This window comes from Larimichthys crocea, chromosome X (assembly GCF_000972845.2).
Source record: "Larimichthys crocea isolate SSNF chromosome X, L_crocea_2.0, whole genome shotgun sequence".
Taxonomy (NCBI): Eukaryota; Metazoa; Chordata; class Actinopteri; family Sciaenidae; genus Larimichthys; species Larimichthys crocea.
The window spans coordinates 12,466,854-12,490,313 of NC_040020.1; the positions used below are offsets into that span (position 1 = coordinate 12,466,854).

General features: G+C 39.4%; 3 protein-coding genes across 3 annotated transcripts in view; 2 read left to right on the forward strand and 1 right to left on the reverse strand.

The window, feature by feature from the left end:
* The window catches only part of sgsh (N-sulfoglucosamine sulfohydrolase (sulfamidase)), a 12,852-nt gene extending 9,116 nt beyond the window's left edge, over window positions 1-3,736 (forward strand). The window contains exons 5-9 of the mRNA XM_010744986.3: window positions 93-174; window positions 273-476; window positions 1,348-1,514; window positions 1,623-1,840; window positions 3,427-3,736. Of these exons, the coding sequence (XP_010743288.2) occupies window positions 93-174; window positions 273-476; window positions 1,348-1,514; window positions 1,623-1,840; window positions 3,427-3,610 (855 nt within the window). The 3' untranslated portion in view covers window positions 3,611-3,736. The remainder of the gene's footprint in view (window positions 1-92; window positions 175-272; window positions 477-1,347; window positions 1,515-1,622; window positions 1,841-3,426) is intronic.
* Window positions 3,737-3,889: 153 nt separating this feature from the next.
* npb (neuropeptide B) lies at window positions 3,890-6,141 on the forward strand. Its single transcript, XM_010744987.3, has 2 exons — window positions 3,890-5,051; window positions 5,666-6,141. The coding sequence occupies exons 1-2, from the start codon at window positions 4,788-4,790 to the stop codon at window positions 5,792-5,794; spliced, it is 393 nt and encodes a 130-aa protein (XP_010743289.1). The 5' UTR covers window positions 3,890-4,787; the 3' UTR covers window positions 5,795-6,141.
* Window positions 6,142-6,295: 154 nt separating this feature from the next.
* The window catches only part of gnav1 (guanine nucleotide binding protein (G protein) alpha v1), a 36,355-nt gene continuing 19,190 nt past the window's right edge, over window positions 6,296-23,460 (reverse strand). Inside the window, exons 6-9 of the mRNA XM_027282900.1 lie at window positions 12,748-12,877; window positions 12,542-12,613; window positions 9,676-9,763; window positions 6,296-7,656 (exon numbers count right to left, since the gene is read on the reverse strand). Coding sequence (XP_027138701.1) covers window positions 7,466-7,656; window positions 9,676-9,763; window positions 12,542-12,613; window positions 12,748-12,877 — 481 coding nt within the window. The 3' untranslated portion in view covers window positions 6,296-7,465. The remainder of the gene's footprint in view (window positions 7,657-9,675; window positions 9,764-12,541; window positions 12,614-12,747; window positions 12,878-23,460) is intronic.

Here is a 23,460-nt window from a genome sequence, read left to right on the forward strand (position 1 = left end):
TATAATAAAATACATCTGAAAGACACACAGGCTCAAATCACAGAGTTCCTAACATATGTTAATCTGGTCTGTCCTCATCTTGTGTACTTCAGGTTCCTCCTTTTGTGCAGGACACACCTGCGGCACGGGCTGACTTGGCTGCCCAGTACACCACAGTTAGCAGGCTGGACCAAGGTATGTAACAACACCTTCACCTTCACAGAAACAGAGGATGGAGAGAAGCCATTCATGTAAAAAAACAAACAAACACTAAGCTTTGATGTTCACTGCAGGTATCGGTTTGGTTCTTCAGGAGCTCAGGGATGCTGGCTACGAGAATGACACTCTGGTTATTTATAGCTCAGACAACGGCATCCCCTTCCCGAATGGCAGAACCAACCTGTATCACTCTGGGACTGCAGAGCCCATGCTGGTGTCCTCTCCAGAGCACAGGGAGCGATGGGGAGACACCAGTCAGGCCTATGTCAGTCTGCTGGGTAAGACATGGATGGCAAAAAGAGGAAGGCTGCAAGTGGAGTTTAGCAGCTACTTGCTGTGGGAACGTTCCAGTATAGAGCTCACACCAGCAGCTACCAACCTTTTTTAGCTTCTGAGTCCTTAAAATGAAGCAATTGTGTAAAAGCCAGGAAAAGTAAACATAATAGTGTGTAACCAGATTCTTTCATCCCTAAATCATCTTGTGACTGCTTAGATTTACCTCTAGTTTACACAAATCAACTAACAGGGAAAGTGAGTGTGATTGTCTGATGTGCTCGATCGGCCACAAGAGGGAGACTTAGCAATGATGCATCAGCATCAGATCTATAAGATGGACGGAAAATGATCCTCTGAGGGGGTAACAGTATGAAAAATATGAAATATAAAATTAACATCAATTAAACAGTGGTAGAACCACTTGTGAGATTCATGTCTGCAGACATATTTTTACAACACAATAAATAAACTGTAACCATGTAAGTATTTCTCTCTGTGAAAATGTTGCGTCTATATAATGTCAATTCTTAATTCTTAATAAGCTGTTTTCAGCTTTGTGATGATGCATTTTTCAGATGCTCCAATGTATTTTTAAATAGATTATCTTTTTTTAAAACAGTACCCATAAAAGAACATTTTGATCCTTCATTTTATCTGAAAAATACAAACTCATTTCATTGGACAGTGATATGTAAATATAAAGCTGACCCTCTGTTTATAGTTAACGCTGTACTAATTATGAGTGCATGTGCCGTATCTCAGAATTATGATAATTGAATTGTGAGGTTTAACCTCAGATAATAGTTTGTTTTATTCTATCTGTCGTTTCCATCCTTTTCTCTTCTTCTCCTCCCTCCCTCTCCGTTTTTTCAGACATCACTCCCACCATTCTGGACTGGTTCTCTGTTCCTTACCCATTCTACAGCCTCCCTGGGAGCTCGACCACCCCGGTGCACCTCACCGGTCGCTCCTTACTGCCCGCTCTTGTCACTGAGCCCAGCAACTGGCGCACCGTCTACGCCAGCCAGTCCCTCCACGAGGTCTGTGAGCGCCGCTGCTTTCAGACAAGAACGTCATCACCACTGACTGTCAGACACAGAATCACACACACATTGGCCTTGACTGCTCTACTGTCATTTTGATTGCAGGTGACCATGTACTACCCAATGCGCTCAGTACACCAGGGGGCGTACCACCTTCTCCACAACCTACACTACCGCATGCCTTTCCCCATCGACCAGGACCTGTACATGTCACCCACTTTCCAGGACCTATTGAACCGCACCAGGCTGAGTGAGCCGACATACTGGTTCAAAAGCCTGAAGCAGTATTACTACAGAGAGCGCTGGGAGCTGTATGACTCCAGGTGTGTTACAGCTGCGAATGCTCATGTGTTCATGTGTATATATCACAATACTTGACCTTGAGCGGATTCCACTGATTTAAATGAGGTACACATGCCATTATCCACAGTTTAGTGATTTGGTGATCAGGAAACAAAGAGAACTGCCACAAAAAAGAGAAGAAAATGTTCTAAAACAACATCCAATTTTAATATTCATAACAGGAAACAGGAGCTTCTCCTGCACTGAGTTTCAGCTGCGTGCTCTGCCTCAAAAAATCCCTGCAATGTTTATGTTTCTCTAAAAAAATGGGCAGCACTCCAGAGCTCAAGAACATCAAAAGCATCACTGTCTGTTCTTCCTTAATGTCTTTAATTTTATAGTAGATAACTATAAATACCTGAAAACCTATAGATATTTTGATTTAAGTAGTAAATTAAAATACTGTAAAACACTGATTATCAGCCTGCTGTTAAGTTACCCTTTAAACTAATTAATAAGTCAATTAATTATGGATTTATTAGGGGTCCAAGCAGTGAAGTCAGACAAAACAATTAACCGATTGGCCAGATGGTGATGCTATAACAACAAACTTTATAAACTTTTGAACTTCTGTGGTCCAGACAAATCTCTCCATAAAAGCAAAAGGCCTGTTTTCAATTTAGTCAAAATCAATTTTTTCACAGCAGCAGTTTTTGGACTTTTGATATGTCATACAGTTTTAATTTAAAACTTGTGTCTTCAAGTTTAATTTCATGCAAACACTTATAAATCAGAATTACAATAATCTATTGTAACCAAACCTGGTACACACATTCAAATCGGTTCAAGCCTCACTGCACTGTCCTTCTACAGATAATTAACTGTGCGTATCTGAGTGAAGATTTTGTGTTATACAGTCATGTTAAATTTATTGTTTAAAGTTTGGTCACAATTAGCAAATTTGATAAATTTTGTGTTGGTTCCTTCTGAATTTTCTCAAAATCCTATTTTCGACATTTTGTCGGGAACCACTTCTCTGTGGTGAAGAGCTGAGCACAAAGATGAGTCAGATCTTTGTGAAGAGCAATCAGAGACGCTTACTCACACTTCTGCCTTTTGTTTTGAGTCTGAGCTGAAATACTGACAAAAAATATGGGATTAGAACTGATTGCAGATATTATGATTGAATTGAAATTGATTTTCAACCACCGTCATTCATCAGTCACAGTCAGATAGATTTCATGTGTTTGTCTCTGAACTGTTCAGAGCTACATTCATGTCCTATATGTGTTCATACTGGAAAATTAGATGTTTCATATGGTTGCTATGTCTTAGCCTGATTTTAGTTTATATAAAGTTGATGACTTTCAGGCTAACAAGATGAATTGAAAAATATTTATTCATATATAAATCAGTATTTCTTTACCTTCATTTTATTATGGCAGCACAGAGAGCACTTTGAAACCGCATATAGGCCTTTATGGTGGGAATTAAAACAATACATTTCCTGGAAAGAAATCTGTAATCTGATACTGATGATAAGGGGAACAAAGAGACCTCAGTATCTGAAAAATCTTGGCACCGGCCATTTTCTGATGTTTAAATTTAAAATGCTTCACCGAAACAGGGCGGACCCACTGGAAACGAGGAACCTGGTATCAGACCCGTCCTACAGCGCCGTGCTGGAGAGCCTGAGGCAGAGTCTGGAGAAGTGGCAGTGGGAGACTGGGGACCCCTGGGTCTGTGGACCTGACTACGTCCTGGAGGACAAACTAGAGCCGCACTGCAGACCACTCTACAATGAACTCTAATGGTACTTTTACTGATGTCTGCATACATGAAAAAATTGTGCTTATGAAATAAATGACATTTGTATTTTTATTTTTGTATGTCGGCGCTGCTTTTAGTGCTCAAAAATAAACAAGATATTGCTTTTAGTATAGTATCATTCTCCTTGTTACTAGATAATTGCATCATTCAGGTCCTTCTTATCTGTTTCTATACATTTTCCCATCATCCAGACCCCCTCATAACCCTGTTTCATAGAGAGGCAATATAGTTATATAGTGTTGTTTGTTATTATTTAATTGAACAAATGTCTTCATCACAGTCTCAATCACAGTTGTTCTCCTACTGATCTACTGATTACACAGCGGTGCAGTTCATGACGCATGACCGTTGAGGTCAGCAAATCAATCAGGAAAAGGGTTTTATTGATTACTCGGAGCTTCACTTTGAAGTAAGACTGATTCGCAATCTGTCTGTGTAGCTGTTGAAACAATTTGGATCAGTCGATTATTCACTCATGTTTATTGATCTGCTTTTTTTTTTTGACTCCTAATCTGTCCATTTTCACTCATGTTTTAGTCTTTTGAAGCTGTGCTCACTCATTCTGCTTTGTTGTACGCCTTTTGGCTTTTATGTATTTCTTGTGTCCTTTTTTTTTCAAACAAACTGAATCCAAAAACTCTTTTCAGTGTCAAACTATAAGGACTTATTTTGGAAATGGACCAGGCTGTCTTTAAGTTTGAGGTGATTTTAGACATTGTGGAAATTTTTATCCTCACAATTAGTATGTCGGATTAGTGAAACACAGAAGCACCTCTCATTAACTTGGACATCTTTGAGTTGACCACTTATTTAAGTGTACATCCTGGTCCACTGATGTTAATCCGTTTTACGTTTACCTCTTCAAACGTCAGAGAAGGGCTGACGTCCCTGTGCATCTCCAACCCCCCTCATACTCTATACACACACACACCACATCATCATCATCATCATCATCATCATCATCATCATCATCCGCCCACCTAAATCTTGATTTGACGAACGTCCTGGGTCACGATAGCGTCTCCCAGCCAGCCTATATAAGCAGCAGAAAGTTTTACAAACACCCAGCAAAACATAAATTCGGCCTTTGACCAAGAACAGACGAGAAAAAGCGCCGTTTTCCTCTGCGTACAAAAAAGTGCCAAATCCGTTCAGGACATGGAGAGGTCAGTCAGGTTTGCCGTGGTGTGCGTCGCAGTATCTCTGCTCATCTCCTGCCATCCAGTCGAAGCCTGGTACAAGCAGTCGACCGGACCCAGTTACTACTCGGTGGGTCGTGCCTCCGGTTTGCTGTCCGGTATCAGGAGGTCGCCATACGTCCGGAGGTCCGAGTCCGAAGAGACGCTGATGGAGAGCGGGGAGACAGCAGGTAACAACGTGATTCCAGAGACTAACAGGCAGATCTCCATCCTCAAAAGCATGGTGAGTACAGTTTAGATACTACAAACTTTATTCCTGTTGGAGGGAGGTTGTGTGTGTGTTTTTTGTTTTGTTTTGTCTTTTTTTTTATAGCTAACGATGAAGAAGAGCGGCGCGTAAAAGTTGCTTTCCTTTCAGCACCACTAGAGCCAAAATTTATAGCGATGCTTAAAAGTCGAAAGTTACAAACATTTGAATAAAAAAGGGTTTAACCCACACTTTGTCAGTTTCAGTTTCATCAAGATGTCGAAACAAACAGTCGAGATAAAAAATAGTGTAAAAAGTTGAACAACTCGTGCGTAAAGGCGCAAACTAGTGAGCGCTTTAGGTAAGATCGCTGCCAGCAGCATTAGAAAATTGTGACATTGAAAATTATGATTTTTAAATCATTATCTATGAAAAGCACACGAATAAAAGGAAATATGAACAAGGAGAAGTGAAATCGTGATATTTGTTTGTACTGCAAAAATCTAATTGGTTTTAGAGATACATGAAATAAAAACTTCTGATCTGATTAATTTATCGAGACTTTTGTGTCACCACAGAAATATAATTGTGGTAGAAAAGATCATCAGATCACTAAAGTAACATCTGAATCCTGTCGTCACCTCCTGTAGGCTATCTGCGTGAAAGACATCTCTCCAAACCTAAAGAGCTGCGAGCTGCTGCGGGACGGGACGGGCACCTTCCAGTGCAAGGCGGATGTCTTCCTCACCCTGGACTCTCTGGACTGTCTGTCTGCATGAGTCTCGGTTGAACCGGCGGGGACAGCGTCCTGGTCCTCTCACCGAGCCCCGGGAGAGCTTCTCTGGAAAAGAAAAAATAAAGGAAAGGAATGAGAGATGGATGAGTGTGCGGGAAAAGAAAACCTGATCATTGTCGATCATGGACCGCTGCAGACTCTGAATGTTCTCTCTTATTTAAAAAAAAAACACAAAAAAAAACTCACAAACATTGTTCAGTTTTGCTTTGGTTGTAGAAAAAAGATGTTAGTTGAAACCTTCTTCTTCCAGATGACTTTTCATCCTTACTGTTTAACCCTGACATGTACCCGCCGTTGCCAACGTGTATTAAATCCAGAAAGTTGACTGCAGAGCAGATTTCCTGGAAAGTACTTTTATTTATTTTTATTTATTAAAATTAACAAACACTAGTAACTTGGTGTGTGGCTTAAATTTGTCTGTGAAAAAAAGAAAATGATCCAGCACTGCCTTGATTTGTTACTTTTTTTTTCAACTTACATTCAAAGAAAACATATATAAGGTAGTCAGCCTATCACATTTATTTTGTATTGCAAAGTTGCAGTACAATACAAGGTACAAACCATCAAATAACAGTCTGAGCGCATGGTCTGTATGACTATACAAAAGAGATACAAAGATTTATTCCGAAAGTGGAAATAAAGAGAAAAGGGAAACATACATACACGTACATGACAAAAAAAACAAAAACAACAACACTTCATCATAAGGCACTTAGGGGTGTTTTTCTCTTTTCTTTCACCTACAGTATTCATATCAGACTGTATCAGTCACTACCATATTTTGTTTATTACAGAAGAGGAGTTAGTGTGATAACAGTCAGTTGCTCAAGGGAGCCTTCCAAACAGACCCCAGCAGAGTTTATGCCACACAAATCAAATATAGGAGGCATCATCCTAGTTGACAAATCAGAGAGTGAGATATTAAAACAATAATCATGAGAGGAAGAAAATTAAAAGCTTCAGGGATGTGTCTTTACATGCGCTCTCTCTTGCTTCTCGTATTAAAGTTTCTCAGCATCATCGCTGATTGGTAAAAGTCTGGGGACTGAGCAAAAGCACAGATTAAAATGAATGGAGTGTGTATGTGCGATTTCAGCTCAGGGCAAGTCAACACAAACTGAGGTGCTTTTACAGCGATCACCACCTCATTAGCAGGGTGTGACGCACAGGATGTGCACAGCGAGGACACAGTGATGGATGAGCGGAAAACACATGATGGTATGCATGAGTGAACACTGCGCTGAGGAATAAAGGACAAACAGTAAATCCTCACACCCTCTGTGTCCTGCCCACACACACATACACAGAGGAAGAGATGGGCAAATAAATGGTATGTGCATATATCAAGTCATCAGAAAATAACATCACCATTCCTACTCTGATTCTACAGTACAGTACAAAAATATAAATGCCCATTAGTCTCAGCACAAGGATGCAAAAGTCAACTTTTCAGGGCTCAACCCCACGACAAAGAATTATCCAAGTGATCCGTCTTCTTCAATGTTTTTGAAATCAAAAATGGCAGAGGATGAAAATGCAACAGTGGAAAAAAAAAGACAAAACGTTTGAAGCAGATGATCTTCATGTTTCTGTTCAACACCTTTTTTCACTATTTGAGTCTTTAAAATGAGGCCGACTGCGCAGCGAAGTCTTGTTACAGGAGCGAAACAGCCTCCAAGTTCTCTTTGATTATCGTGTCCATAACCACCTGGAACACGACCTGGATGTTGGAGGTGTCTGTGGCTGTGGTGAAGTGGTGGTAGATGAGTTTGCTGGGCGTGGCATTGAGCGAGACGAACGTGGCAGCAATGAAGCGGGCCGCCGAATCCACATCGCAGTCTGCACCTGGAGGAGAGAGATGATCCTTTATTTATGTAAAAGTACCAATGCATTGATGTGAACACACTCCATGCATAAACTGCAGTTAAAGTACAGAAGTGTTTATTTATCTAGTACAGTAAAATATATATGACATTATTAGATTGTTAATCAGTCGTAGTTATTAGTAGTAAAGTCCAGTGGTTCCCAACCTAGAAGTCAGGCCCCTCCAATGGTTGTGAAATTTGGGGTGTATGAAATGATTAATGGGAGAGAAAAGAAGAAAAAACAAAGTTATGCTACATAAATCTGTTTACATTTTTCTCAAAGGTTGCTTTCATTTTGTAAATATTGAATTATATGACTTGTGAATCATGACGAGCAGCTCTTACTAGACACAATACTTGAGAAATGTACTCAAGGAAGCAGAGAAGTGGAAACAGAAAATTTCTCAAACATTTTCAAACATCTGACTTCTGCCACTGTGAGTGGGTGTAACACAAATGTAAACCCAAGCCTAAACAATGACAATTTTAGGATTGTCTTGTATTAAATAAAATCATTGCTCTGCTGGCAGAGTTTAGTTTAGGGTTTTACCATTTATATTGACATTTGCATGAAAGCAGAGTGTACAGCCCCTGTTGAGTCCACTGAGACGTGGGGTGGGAAATGCTGAGAGGAGTGGATACAAAAATCCCCCCAAAATAACACATCAGTGTGTGTGTGTGACAGACTGAGATCATATTGAGTCTGTCTTTGTATTCATAACTGTGCACACGGGTCCTGATGAAGAAGTCAATTTCATGTTTCATTGTTCGTTATTTGATGATTTGATACACCTCTTAGTAAAATGATGAGTTATTCTGGATGATAACAAAGAACTTGAGCTGTGTTTTAGGAAGTGGCAAGAAGTTCTTTGTTTGCATTAAAGGTCCAGTGTGTAAAATTTGGGGCTTCTATTTTTAGAATAAGGCAGACATGGAAAATAATATTCATAACTAAGTTTTCATGCATGTATAATCACCTGAAAATGTTTTAGTTACTTTGCTGGGCATGGCATTGTCTTTTATCTATAGTGGGAGCGGGTCCTCTTCCATGGAGGCCGCCATGTTGACTCTCTGACCACAAGTGCTTGATGCCAGGTCAGCTACAGTTGTTCACTGTGGGGTGCCCCAGGGCTCAGTGCTAGGTCCAATTCAATTTTCCATTTTCATTCTCCCGCCTGGCCATATTATTCTTAGACATATTCCATTTTTATGCAGATGATACTCAGATCTATCTAAACTGTGACCCAGTAAATCACTACCAGTATGCTGGCAACCTGCTAAACTGCCTTTATGCAGCTAAATGCTGATAAGACAGAGATATTGATCATAGGTCAAGATTTAAAAAAAATTGTTAAACATCAAACAGTCTTGGCTCTCTGTCCCATTCAATAACTCAGCTTTGCCGAAACCTTTGTGTCATTTTTTAATCAAAACATCAGCTTAGACAAACAAGTTAAATCAATGGTTTAATCCTCGTTTTGTCACCTGAGAAACATTTCAAAGATCAGATAATTTCTGTTAGGGTTAGGGGGAAAAATCTCATTCAACACTCTGCTGCCAGGATTTTGACTTGGACAAAGAAAAACACGCCAAATCTGGCTTCCTTACACTGGCCACCAATTGCCTACAGATAAGATATTATTTTGTTATTATTTAAGATATTATTGATTACTTATAAAGCACTGAGAGGCCTTGCCCCAAGTTATGTAGCAGTGTTTTAGTGGCCTATGTCCCTTTTTGCTCCAGAGATCCTCATAGGTATCATTCCTGGTTGTTCCACAGTCCAGATATACATGCAAATATGACAGAGCCTTTGCAATTAGGGCTGCTTACTCTCTTTGTGTAGATTTAGAACTTTAAGTTCATTGTTATTGTGGTTTGTTTTAAATACGTAGTGCTATACAAATAAAATGTGTTCTAATTATTAGATTTGATAATTGTTTGACAGATGCGGCTGCGTTGCTGGTGTCTTGTAGATCCACGTGAGCATCAGTCCTACCTTTAAACTGTGGCAGGTATAACCGCAGATGTCGCTCAGAATGTAAAATCTTGTCTTGAAAGAGGTCTATCTTGTTCATGAATAAAATCTGCAACAAAAAACACACACACAAAAAACACAATCAGCTGAGAGCATAAAAAGCTAATCACAAGTCAAAAGGCTTCCTCTCCCCATGGGAAAAGGAAATCAATGCGAATGTTCACGAGAGAGAAAAAATGTTGATGAAGATAAAAATTTGATTTGGAGACTCAGAGCTCGGCAATAACCAAGCAAACAATGAAACCAATAAATCAGATTTGAACATTATAGTCACATTTATTGTCATTTTACAGATATTTACGCAAAATGTGAAAATCAATAGCCGTGTTGATACCAGCATGAGGTGATGATGGCAGATCAATGACCCTGCTCTACTCATCAGTGTGCAATCACTCATGAGGTCTCCAGTCCAACAAGCTCAGCTACTACTTTAATAAATCTGTCTTCCTGCCTCTAAACTCAACTCTTTCTCGGCTGCTGCCACATTTCACAGGTACTTTTAGCTTTGTAGTCAACTAATTAAAAACTATGACCAAGTTCTCTCTTTTCCGGCCCTGTTTGATCGCAAAAAAACAAATGCACAAAAAAAGTCCCTGATAATAACGAGGGCGGGGCGGGTTAGAGAAGATTTTCAATGAACAGGATACAGAGCAACACCTAAGTGTGTAATTATCACTGTCCAGCCACAGCGAAGAGTTAATTGAGGTGGAGGTTACAAATTTTCCTCCCACGTACAAAAAGGTATCATTAAACACTTTTGTTTAATGAGCCTGTTAGCCATGTTAACGTGCAGGCCCACACACAACCCTGCACATAAACACGTCACACACAGATATTTAATTGCCCATTTGGCTCTAATGAAGCCTTAAATATTCTTTGTGGTTAAAAAGAGAACAGTTTACTTTGGTGAACACTGCATTTTCCTTTCTAAAATGGTTGATATTTTTAGTGACAAACCATAACTGTATGTTACACTGAACCTAAACCTTCACAAGAGCTTTTGTTTGGTCAGAGAGTTTTCTTGAAATTTTGAAGTGAAAGGCTTCTGTAAAAAGAATTAACAGCAGCTGACACTGGCGTCAACATGCAGTATTTTAAGTAGGCTTTAAATACGGGTGGAATGAATTGAAGAAGCTCGTTACACGCTTGTTTTAATGTGATAATTTACTGGAAATGGGAATGGAAAAACACAAAGAGGGGAAAATGTCACCTCGCTAAAGCTCACCTTAATTACAGCTCGCTATTTAATTATGAGTGACAGAAGACCCGGAGACAAAGGGCTGAGGCCGGGCCCTGTTTGTGTGTGGAAACAGCATTTATAAAACACATTAGTGTTATTCTCGTCTCATGGTGTCATAGATAACAAATGGAGAGCTGCAAAGACATTTTTCCTGCGTCTCCTCCACTCGTCCATGTGCTCCGTCCACCAGCTGAACTGTCAGACTGAACTGTGGTTCTCCCACTTATAAAGAATCGTCTATCTTACACAGACTAACTCCTCCTATTAGATGAAATAGATGGATTAAGATTATTTTTCTATGCCATGAATTATATTATGTATATTCATATATTTCTTTTCACCTGCCTCCGGTGTTTCCTCACTGCGAAATGATGATGTCTTTGTTGATATAGGGGTGTGTGTGGAGGGTTGTTTTTCTGCATGCAGTACTTTGTGTTACAATTTCATTGTATGAAAAGTATGAAAGTACAAATAAAGTCTGATTGATTGATAATGCACTTTACAGTCTGTGTAGAGTAAGAATAAATATGTGTTCTGAGTTTGTCAGACCAAAGAAGAAAGTGTTACTAACCACCCAGCCAAATCTGAATGATTAAAAATATCGTCAAGATTATGAAATTAGGTGCCAAAATCAGGTAAAAATGAGTATTCTCAGTTCCAGGACTGTGGGGGCGTGCCTGGTGAATGTGCTGAAGCCACGTGCACTTGTGGGAGCAGTCAAGCAACAATTTTGAAACGAGTGAAACATGTCAGATGAGTTCAGAAAATGACATGACTAACTTTGAAACACTTGAGCGAGATTAATTAATTTCTATTTCTCTGCCAGCAGTGCAGGGGTATGCTTAGGGTGGCCTCAGTGTGTTCCTCGAGCCACCCTTTAGGACCGCCCAAAGAATCCTGGTTTTAACCTCTAACTCCACATTTCAATAATACATCGTTCAAAGTCTTTTCACATGTTTTCAGCAACAATTTTCACACATATTTAATGTATTTTGAGAGAAATCTCAGAATTGCCTTTACACAGACTTTAACAGTGTTCGTTACAGATGATTTTTGAGACAAAACACACATAAAAGTTGAAGATGATTTACTAAATTCGCATTCTTCTTATTATTATTATTAATTTCTATTTTCTATATATATCACAGAAATATTTTTATTGTGAATTCTTTTGGCCATGATAATCATGTAGTGATGTGACAGCCCTAATACAGACAATGTGCACACAATATCTAGGGAAAAGCAGCATGGTCAATTAGGGATAAAAAGAGAGTCTACAGCCATGCTAGCAGCAACTTGATTTGACTGACCTGGTCATAATCCACACTATATGTAAACAGGGCTCGCAAGTACACATAGCTTTGCCAAGGGTTAGCACAGCAGTGTTGGATGATAGTTGAAGGAAGAAAAACTAAAAGTATTAAAATATTAAAAAGAGCATGCATAGCTACATACAAAGTAATTGCCGTAGAGAGATTTGTTTAACTGCTTTAAAAACAAATCTCTGTTAACAAAGTATTCCATGGAACAGCATAATAAGATGCTAAGATTTCCTCTTGAGCTGGAGGAAGTGGGTAAATTTCTCACCATGGACGTGCTGCGGAAGAAGACGTTGTTGCAGATGCTGGAGAAGAGTTTCAGGCTCTCCTGGAGACGATTCTGCAGAGAGAAAACAACAACGGTTTGTCATTCCTAAAACTTAGTCCATGAGGACAGAACATTATGAAATTTAACAAGTGGTTTCCAGTTGCTTTAAACATTTGTGAGGGAGGGATTGGGAGTGCCGGCTGTACCATGGAGGGGTCTTCCACCAGGGTCATGTCGTAACCACTGAGCGACACCACAAACAGCACGGCCCTGACATCCTCGAAACAACCAATCCACTTCCTCCGCTCAGTTCTCTGGCCTCCAACGTCGTACATCCTTCATACAGAGAGATGGAGAAACAACAGCAAAATGAAATTTAAAAAAACATGTTAAATGAGAGCGAAGAGAGAGATTAAAACAGCAAAGTTAGGATTCTGAGAGACATGTACCACAGCGGCCTCTTCAAGAAATGAATATGATCTACTAGATACTTTAGGGTTGCTATCTTATGAGATTTTCGTGGTATGTCACGGTAAATTGAGATTTTGAACATTTATTTTGTCATTTTTAACCCCTTCATTACTTTGATTACTACACAGAGTTTGTGTGTTTAATGGAGCAGCATTGCCCATCATCAACCTGAGAAGAGGTCTAATCAGCACAATCGCTGTGTGGGTGTGATGACCCTTTAAATGGCCTTTAAACAAGTTAACTTGAGGATAAACTCCCTTCTGCTTTTTTCACAGTGGAAAAGTATCAGAAAAAACACAGATATAATTAATAACAATAATGATGGTTGCATCACATTCATCTTGTATTGTGCATGCTGTCTCTCTGATATGACTTACTGGGACACTTGAATAGAGCAGCCATCATTAATAATATTATGAACTTTTTACACAACGTACCGCAACAGAAAATATATTAGGCTATTCAAGTATTATGACAGATGTTAAAACATAGTGTAAGCTGACCCTATTTAGCTAGAGACAGTTTGCACAGGATACCGATTTATTCCTGATAAGCTGACTATTTAACTGTTGAAACATGTTCAAGAGCCAGAGTGGAACCAGTGTGATGAAAAGTGTTGTGGAATTTTCAATCCTTAGGTTACACGGGGTCACGTGTGGGTCTTGAGGTCCTCGGCAGTATTAGTTGTTTGGCTTTGGTTGAGAACAGTAGGTGCCAGCCTATCTCAACACTGTGATGGCCAGGATCAAAGAGACCTATTGCTGCCTTCATAGACATAATAGATAGCTTGCCGTTGACGGTCCAATCTGTGTAAACAGACATCTGTCTCCAGACTAGAATATGCCGACAATGACACCTCCACGAATAAAAACATTCTCTTTGACTTATTCTGGGCGTATAGCATTTGTCGTGTTATCTTGGGGTTTAAAGTCTGACCACCAGGATGAGTTCAGCAGAATGTGAAACCGACTCAGGCACTTCTGATGAACTTTAAAAGTGTCTTTCTTTCTTCCTGACCTCACCATTTACCCTTGACTTCAGCAATTTCTCCACAACAAAAAGAGTTTTTTTGGACAGGAGAGGTCATTCAGGTTTGCCGTGGTGTGCGTCGCAGTATCTCTGCTCATCTCTCCTGCCATCCAGTCCGAAGCCTGGTACAAGCAGTCGACCGGACCCAGTTTTCTACTCGGTGGGTCGTTGGCCTCCGTTTTGCTTGTCCGGTATCAGGAGGTCCGCCGTACGTCAGGAGGTCACCCGAGTCCGAAGAGACGCGGATGGGAGCGGGGAGACAGTCCGGTAACAACGTGATATCCAGAGACTAACAGGCAGATTCCATCCTCAAAGCATGTGAGTACATTTAGATCTACAACTTTATTTCCTTGGAGGGAGGTTTGTGTGGTGTTTTTTGTTTTTTTTTTTTTTATAGCTATGATAACGAAGAGCGCGCGTAACAGTTGCTTTCCTTTGCCGCCCCCTAGAGCCACCTTTATAGAGATGCTTAAAGGTCGAATTTACAAACATTTAATAAAAAGGATTTAACCCCGCACTTTTCGGTTCATTTCATCAAATCAAGATGTTGAAAAAACAGTCCGAGATAAAAAAAATAGTGTAAAAAAGTTGAACAATACTCGATGCGTAAAAAGGCGCAAACTGTAGAGCGCTTTAGGTAAGATTCGCGGCCACAGCATGAAGAAATGGTGAATTTAAAATTAGGATTTTTTAATCATTATCTAAGAAAAGCCGCAAAAAAGGAAATATGAACAAGGAGAAGGTGAAATCGTGATATTTGTTGTACTACTGCAAAATCTGATTGGTTTTAGAGAACATGAAATAAAAACTTCTGATCTATTGTAATTTATCGAGACTTTCGTGTCACCACAGAATAGATAATTGTTGTAGAAAAGATCAATCAGATAACAAGTAACATCTGAATCCTGTCCGCCAACCTCCTGCATGGCTTGAAAACTGCGTGAAAGACGATCTCTCCAACACCTAAAGAGCTTCGAGCAGCCGGCGGAGGACGGAGGGCACCTTCCAGTGCAAGGCGGATGTCTTCCTCACCCTGGACTCCGTACTTCTGTCCTGCGTGGTCTCGGTTGAACCGGCCGGGGACACGTCCCCCCTGGTCCTCCAACGAGCCCGGGAGAGCTTCTCTTGGAAAAGAAAAAATAAAGGAAAGGAAATGAGAGAGGATTGAGTGTGCGGAAAAAAAACTGATCATTGTCGATCAGGGACACCTGCAGACTCTGAATGTTCTCGCTATTTAAAAAAAAAAAAAAAAAAAAACCTCACAAACATTTTCAGCTTTTGCTTTGGTTGTAGAAAAAAGAGTGTTAGTTTGAAACCCTTCTCTTCCAGATGACTTTCATCCTTACTGTTTAACCCTGACATGTACCGCCGTTGCCCAACGTGTATTAGAATCCAAAAGTTGACTGCAGAAGAGATTTCCTGGAAAGTACTTTTATTTATTTTTTTTATTAAAATTAACAAACCTAGTAATGGTGGTGGTGAGCTTAAATCATTGTCTTGAAAAAGAAATGATCCAGGCACTGCCCTGATTGGTTTACTTTTTTTCAATACACTTACATTAAAGAAAAACATTATAAGGTAGGCCTCAGCCTTAATCCACATTTTTTGTAATGCAAAGATGCAGTCAATACAAGGTACAAAACCATCAAATAACAGCTGAGCGCTGGTCTGTATGACTGACAAAAGAGATACAAATTTATTCCGAAAGTGGAAATAAAGAGAAAAGGGAAACTACATACACGTACAGTGACCAAAAAAAAAAAACACTTCAATCATAAGGCACTTAGGGTGTTTTTCTCTTTTCTTTCACCTACAGTATTGCATATCAAGACTGTATCAGTCACACCCATATTTTGTGTTTTTTACAGAAGGAGGAGTTAGTGTGATAACAGTCATTTGCTCAAGGGAGCCTTCCAAACAGACCCCAACAGAGTTTACGCCACACAAATCAAATATAAGGAGGCATGCATCCTAGTTGAACAAATCAGAGAGTGAGATATTTAAAACAATAGATCAATGAGGAAGAAAATTAAAAGCTTCAGGGAGTGTCGTTAAATCGCTCTCTCTCTGCTTCCCTCACCCTATAAGGTTTCTCAGCATCACATCGCTGATTGGTAAAAGTCTGGGGAACTGAGCCGAAAACACAAATTAAAATAATGGAGTGTGTATGTGCCGATTTCCAGCGCAGGGCAAGTAAACATCAAACTGAAGTGCGTTTTTACAGCGATCCACCACCTCATTAGCAGGGTGTGACGCACAGGATGTGCCAGCGAGGACACAGTGATGGATGAGCGGAAAACACATGATGGTAGCATGAGTGAACACTGCGCTAGGATAAAAGGACAAACAGTAAATCCTCACGCCCTCTGTGTCCTGCCCACCACATATACACAGAGGAAGAGATGGGCAAATAAATGTTATGTGGCATATATCAAGTCATCAAAAAATAACATCACCATCCTTACTCTGATTCTACAGTACAGTACAAAAATATAAATCCCATTAGTCTCAGCACAAGGATGCAAAAGTCCAACTTTTCAGGGCTCAACCCACGACAAAGAATTATCCAAGTGATCCGTCTCCTTCAATGTTTTTGAAATCAAAAATGGCAGAGGATGAAAAATGCAACAGTGGAAAAAAAAAGACAAAACGTTTGAAGCAGATGATCTTCTGTTTCTGTTCAACACCTTTTTCACTATTTGAGTCTTTAAAAATGAGCCGACTGCGCAGCGAAGTCTTGTTACAGGAGCGAAACAGCCTCCAAGTTCTCTTTGATATCGTGTCCATAACCACTGAACACGACCTGGATGTTGGAGTTGTCTGTGGCTGTGGTGAAGTGGTGGTAGATGAGTTTGCTGGGCGTGGCATTGAGCGAGACGAACGGGGCAGCAAGTGAAGCGGGCCGCCGAATCCACATCGAGTCTGCACCTGGAGGAGAGAGATGAATCCTTTATTTATGTAAAAGTACCAATGCATTGATGTGAACACACTCCAGGCATAAATGCAGTTAAAGTACAGAAGTGTTTATTTATCTAGTACAGTAAAATATATAGACATTGTAAGATTGTTAATCAGTCGTAGTTTATAGTAGTAAAGTCCAGTGGTTCCCAACCTAGAGGTCAGCCCTCCAAGGGTTGTGAAATTTGGGGTGTATGGAAATGATTAATGGGAGAGAAAAGAAGAAAAAACAAAGTTATGCACATAAATCTGTTTACATTTTCCAAAGGTTGTTTCATTTTGTAAATATTGAATAATATGACTTGTGATCATGACGAGCAGCTCTTACTAGACACAAACTTGAGAAATGTACTCAAGGAAGCAGAAACTAAACAGAAAACTAAAATTAGTTTCTCAAACATTTTCAAACATCTTACTTCTGCCACTGTGAGTGGGTGTAACACAAATGTAAACCCAAGCCTAAACAATGACAATTTTAGGATTGTCTTGTATTAAATAAATCATTTGCTCGGCTGGCAGAGTGTAGTTTAGGGTTTTACCATTTATATATTGACATTTGCATGAAAGCAGAGTGTACAGCCCCTGTTGAGTCCACTGAGACTGGGGGTGGGAAATGTGAGAGGAGTGGATACAAAAATCCCCCCAAAATAAAAACATCATGTGTGTGTGTGACAGTCGAGATCATATTGAGATCTGTCCTTGTATTCATAACTGTGCACACGGGTCCTTCCTTTTGATACATTTTGTTTTTTTATGGCTGAAAGTAATTTAATCTTTAAATTCAATAAAAGCTAGGATAATTACCTTAATAGTATTCAAATATTATAAATAGTCACACCTTTAACTGGGACATTTTGCAGGAACATCCCTGGATTTGTGAGGTGAAATCTTTGTTTTTTTATGATCAAAACATGTTACAGTGTAATTAATATTTAAGATGCTACAGTGGGAGCAAATTCCTCCTTATGAACAAGGAAAGATGGTCCTGGTGGCTGATGTTTGGTACTATTATAAATTACAGACAAATTGTCTCATAAAAAACAAAGCGCAGAGCTGTATATGGAGCAACTAACTAAAGGTAATATACCTCTGTGTTGTGTTCAGGTACCAATAGTCTGATTGACTGACTGATGAAGAAGTCAATTTCATGTTTCATTGTTCGTTATTTGATGATTTGATACACCTCTTAGTAAAATGATGAGTTATTCTGGATGATAACAAAGAACTTGAGCTGTGTTTTAGGAAGTGGCAAGAAGTTTTTTGTTTGCTTAAAGGTCCAGTGTGTAATTTGGGGCTCTATTTTAGGATAAGGCAGGCATGAAATAATATTCATAACTAAGTTTTCAGGCATGTATAATCACCGTGAAAATGTTTTAGTTACTTTTGCTGGCATGGCAATTGTCTTTTATCTATAGTGGGAGCGGGCCTCTTCCATGGAGGCGCCATGTTGACTCTCTGACCACAAGTGCTTGATTGCCAGGTCAGCTACAGTTGTTCACTGTGGCGTGGCCCCAGGGCTCAGTGCTAGGTCCAATTCAATATACATAAAATTCATTTTTTCCATTTTCATTCTCCCGCCTGGCTATTATTCTTAGACATATTCCTTTTTTAGCAGAGGATACTCAGATCTATCTAAACTGTGACCCAGTAAATCACTACCAGTAGCTGGCAACCTGCTAAACTGCCTTATGCAGCTAAATGCTGATAAGACAGAGATATTGATCATAGGTCAAGATTTAAAAAAATTTTAAACATCAAACATCTTGGCTCTCTGTCCCATCAATAACTAACTCAGCTTTGCCGAAACCTTTGTGTCATTTTTAATCAAAACATGCTTAGACAAACAAGTTAAATCAATGGTTTAATCCTCGTTTGTCACCTGAGAAACTTCCAAAGATCAGATAATTTCTGTTAGGGTTAGGGGGAAAAATCTCATCAACACTCTGCTGCCAGGATTTTGACTTGGACAAAGAAAAACACGCCAAATCTGGCTTCCTTACACTGACCCACCAATGGCCTACAGATAAGATATGTTTTTTATTATTTAAGTATTTATGATTACTTATAAAGCACTGAGAGGCCTTGCCCCAAGTTATGTAGCAGTGTTTTAGTGCCCTATGTCCCTTTTTGCTCCAGAGATCTCAAGGTATCATTCCTGGTTGTTCCACAGTCCAGATATACATGCAAATAGACAGAGCCTTGCAATCAGGGCTGCTTACTCTCTTTGTGTAATTTAGAACTTTTGGTTCATTGTTATTGTGGTTTGTTTTAAATGTGTTCTGCTTTATTGTAAATCACTTTATAATTGTGTTTTAAATAGTGCTATACAAATAAAGTGTATTCTAATTATTAGATTTGATAATTGTTTGACAGATGCGGCTGCGTTGCTGGTGTCTTGTAGATCCACGTGAGCATCAGTCCTACCTTTAAACTGTGGCAGGTATAACCGCAGATGTCGCTCAGAATGTAAAATCTTGTCTTGAAAGAGGTCTATCTTGTTCATATAAAATCTGCAACAAAAAACACACACACAAAAAACACAATCAGCTGAGAGCTAAAAAGCTAATCACAAAGTCAAAAGGCTTCCTCTCCCAGTGGGAAAAGGAATCAATGCGAATGTTCACGAGAGAGAAAAAATGTTTGATGAAGATAAAATTTGATTTGGAGACTCAGAGCTCGGCAATAACCAAGCAAACAATGAAACCAATAAATCAGATTTGAACATTATAGTCACATTATTGTCATTTTACAGATATTTACGCAAAATGTGAAAATCAATAGCCGTGTTGATACCAGCATGAGGGATGATGGCAGATCAATGACCCTGCTCTACCATCAGTGTGCAATCACTCATGAGGTCTCCAGTCCAACAAGCTCAGCTACTACTTTAATAAATCTGTCTTCCTGCCTCTAAACTCAACTCTTTCTCGGCTGCTGCCACATTTCACAGGTACTTTTAGCTTTGTAGTCAACAATTAAAAACTACGACCAAGTTCTCTCTTTTCCGGCCCTGTTTGATCGCAAAAAAACAAATGCACAAAAAAAGTCCCTGATAATAACGAGGGCGGGGCGGGTTAGAGAAGATTTTCAATGAACAGGATACAGAGCAACACCTAAGTGTGTAATATCACGGTCCAGCCACAGCGAAGAGTTAATTGAGGTGGAGGTTACAAATTTTCCTCCCACGTACAAAAAGGTATCATTAAACACTTTGTTTAATGAGCCTGTTAGCCATGTTAACGTGCAGGCCCACACACAACCCTGCACATAAACACGCACACACAGATATTAATTGCCCATTTGGCTCTAATGAAGCCTTAAATATTCTTTGTGGTTAAAAGAGAACAGTTTACTTGGGTGAACACTGCATTTTCCTTTCTAAAATGGTTGATATTTAGTGACAAACCATAACTGTATGTTACACTGAACCTAAACCTCACAAGAGCTTTTGTTTGGTCAGAGAGGTTTTCTTGAATTTTAAGTGAAAAAAAGATAACAGCAGCTGACACTCGGTCAACATGCAGATTTTAAGTAGCGTTTAAATACGGGTGGAATGAATTGAAGAAGCTCGTTACACGCTTGTTTTAATGTGAAATTTACTGGAAATGGGAATGGAAAAACACAAAGAGGGGAAATGTCACCTCGCTAAAGCTCACCTTAATTACAGCTCGCTATTAATTATGAGTGACAGAAGACCCGGAGACAAAGGGCTGAGGCCGGCCCTGTTTGTGTGTGGAAACAGCATTTATAAAACACATTAGTGTTATTCTCGTCTCATGGTGTCATAGATAACAAATGGAGAGCTGCAAAGACATTTTTCCTGCGTCTCCTCCCCTCGTCCATGTGCTCCGTCCACCAGCTGAACTGTCAGACTGAACTGTGGTTCTCCCACTTATAAAGACCTCGTCTATATTACACAGACTAACTCCTCCTATTAGATGAAATAGATGGATTAAGATTATTTTTTATGCCATGAATTATATTATGTAATTCATATATTTCTTCACCTGCCTCCGGTGTTTCCTCACTGCGAAATAGGATGTCTTTGTTGATTATAGGGGTGTGTGTGGAGGGTTGTTTTTTCTGCATGCAGTACTTTGTGTTACATTCCTTTGTATGAAAAGTATGAAAGACAAATAAAGTCTGATTGATTGATAATGCCTTTACAGTCGTGTAGAGTAAGAATAAATATGTGTTCTGAGTTTGTCAGACCAAAAGAAAGTGTTACTAACCACCCAGCCAAATCTGAATGATTAAAAATATCGTCAAGATTATGAAATTAGGTGCCAAAATCAGGTAAAAATTAGTATTCTCAGTTCCAGGGCTGTGGGGGCGTGCCTGGTGAATGTGCTGAAGCCACGTGCACTTGTGGGAGCAGTCAAGCAACAATTTTGAAACGAGTGAAACATGTCAGATGAGTTCAGAAAATGACATGACTAACTTTGAAACACTTGAGCAAGATTAATTAATTTCTATTTCTATGCCAGAAATAGAATCCTGGTTTTAACCTCTAACTCCAAGTATATACATAATACATCGTTCAAAGTCTTTTCACATGTTTTTCAGCAACAATTTCACACAATTAAGATTTTGAGAGAAACTCAGAATTGCCTTTACACAGACTTTAACAGTGTTCGCCAGTGTTACAGATGTGAGGTGTAATTATTTTGAGACAAAACACACATAAAAGTTGAAGATGAATTTGACTAATCGCACTTCTTATATATTATTAATTTCTATTTTCTATAGATATCAGAAAATTTTTATTGTGAATTTGGCCATGATAATATCATGTAGTGACGTGACAGCCCTAATACAGACAATGTGCACACAAATCTAGGGAAACAGCATGGTCAATTAGGGATAAAAGAGAGTCTACGCCAGCTAGCACAACTTGATTTGACTGACCTGGTCATAATCCACACTATATGTAAACAGGGCTCACAAGTACACATAGCTTTGCCAAGGGTTAGCACAGCAGTGTGGGATGATAGTTGATGGAAGAAAAACAAAAAAAATATAAAAAGAGTATGCATAGCTACATACAAAAAATTGCCGTAGAGAGATTTGTTTAACTGCTTTAAAAACAAATCTCTGTTAACAAAGTCTTCCATGAAACAGCATAATAAGATGCTAAGATTTCCTCTTGAGCTGGAGGAAGTGGGTAAATTCCTCACCATGGACGTGCTGCGGAAGAAGACGTTGTTTGCAGATGCTGGAGAAGAGTTTCAGGCTCTCCGGGAGACGATTCTGCAGAGAGAAACAACAACGGTTTGTCATTCCTAAAACTTAGTCCATGAGGACAGAACATTATGAAATTTAACAAGTGGTCTCCAGTTGCTTTAAACATTTGTGAGGGAGGATTGGGAGTGCCGGCTGTACCATGGAGGGATCTTCCACCAGGGTCATGTCGTAACCACTGGCGACACCACAAACAGCACGGCCCTGACATCCTCGAAACAACAAATCCACTTCCTCCGCTCAGTTCTCTGGCTCCAACATCGTACATCCTCATACAGAGAGATGGAAAACAACAGCAAAATAAAAAAAAAAAAAAAACATGTTGAATGAGAGTGGCAAGAGAGATTAAAACAGCAAAGTTAGGATTCTGAGAGACATGTACCACAGCGGCTCTTCAAGAAATGAATATGATCTACTAGATACTTTAGGGTTGCTATCTTATGAGATTTTCATGGTATGTCACAGTAATTGAGATTTTGAACATTTATTTTTGTCATTTTTAACCCCTTTACTTTATACTTTTAATACTACACAGAGTTTGTGTTTTGGAGCAGCATTGCCCATCATCAACCTGAGAAGAGGTCTAAATGCACAATCGCTTGTGTGGTGTGATGACCCTTTAAATGGCCTCTAAACAAGTTAACTTGAGGATAAACTCCCTTCTGCTTTTTCACAGTGGAAAAGTATCAGAAAAAACACAGATATATTAATAACAATAATGATGGTTGCATCACATTCACTTGATTGTGCATGCTGTCTTCTGAATAACTTACTGGGACACTTGAATAGAGCAGCCATCATTAATATATTATGAAGTAGTTCTTCTTGTTGCTGACACAGAAATGCCAAAAGTTTTGAAATATCTATGGAGCATAAGCCAGCGCTTCTCAAACTTTTTACACAATGTACCGCAACAGAAAAATATTAGGCTATTCAAGTATTATGACAATGTTAAAACATAGTGTAAGCTGACCCTATTTAGAGCCAGAGCGGACCAGTGTGATGAAAAGTGTTATGGAATTTTCAATCCTTAGGTTCACGAGTTCACGTGTGGGTCTTGAGGTCCTCAGCAGTATTAGTTGTTTGGTTTGGTTGAGAACAGTAGGTGCCAGCCTATCTCAACACTGTGATGGCCAGGGTCGAAGAGACCTATTGCTGCCTTCATAGACATAATAGATAGCTTGCCGTTGACGGTCCAATCTGTGTAAACAGACATCTGT

Coding starts and splice junctions, on each gene's coding strand:
- npb (XM_010744987.3), top strand. CDS start 4,788: ATGGAGAGGTCAGTCAGGTTTGCCGTGGTGTGCGTCGCAGTATCTCTG. Junction 5,052..5,665: donor TCTCCATCCTCAAAAGCATG/GTGAGTACAGTT, acceptor CACCTCCTGTAG/GCTATCTGCGTGAAAGACAT.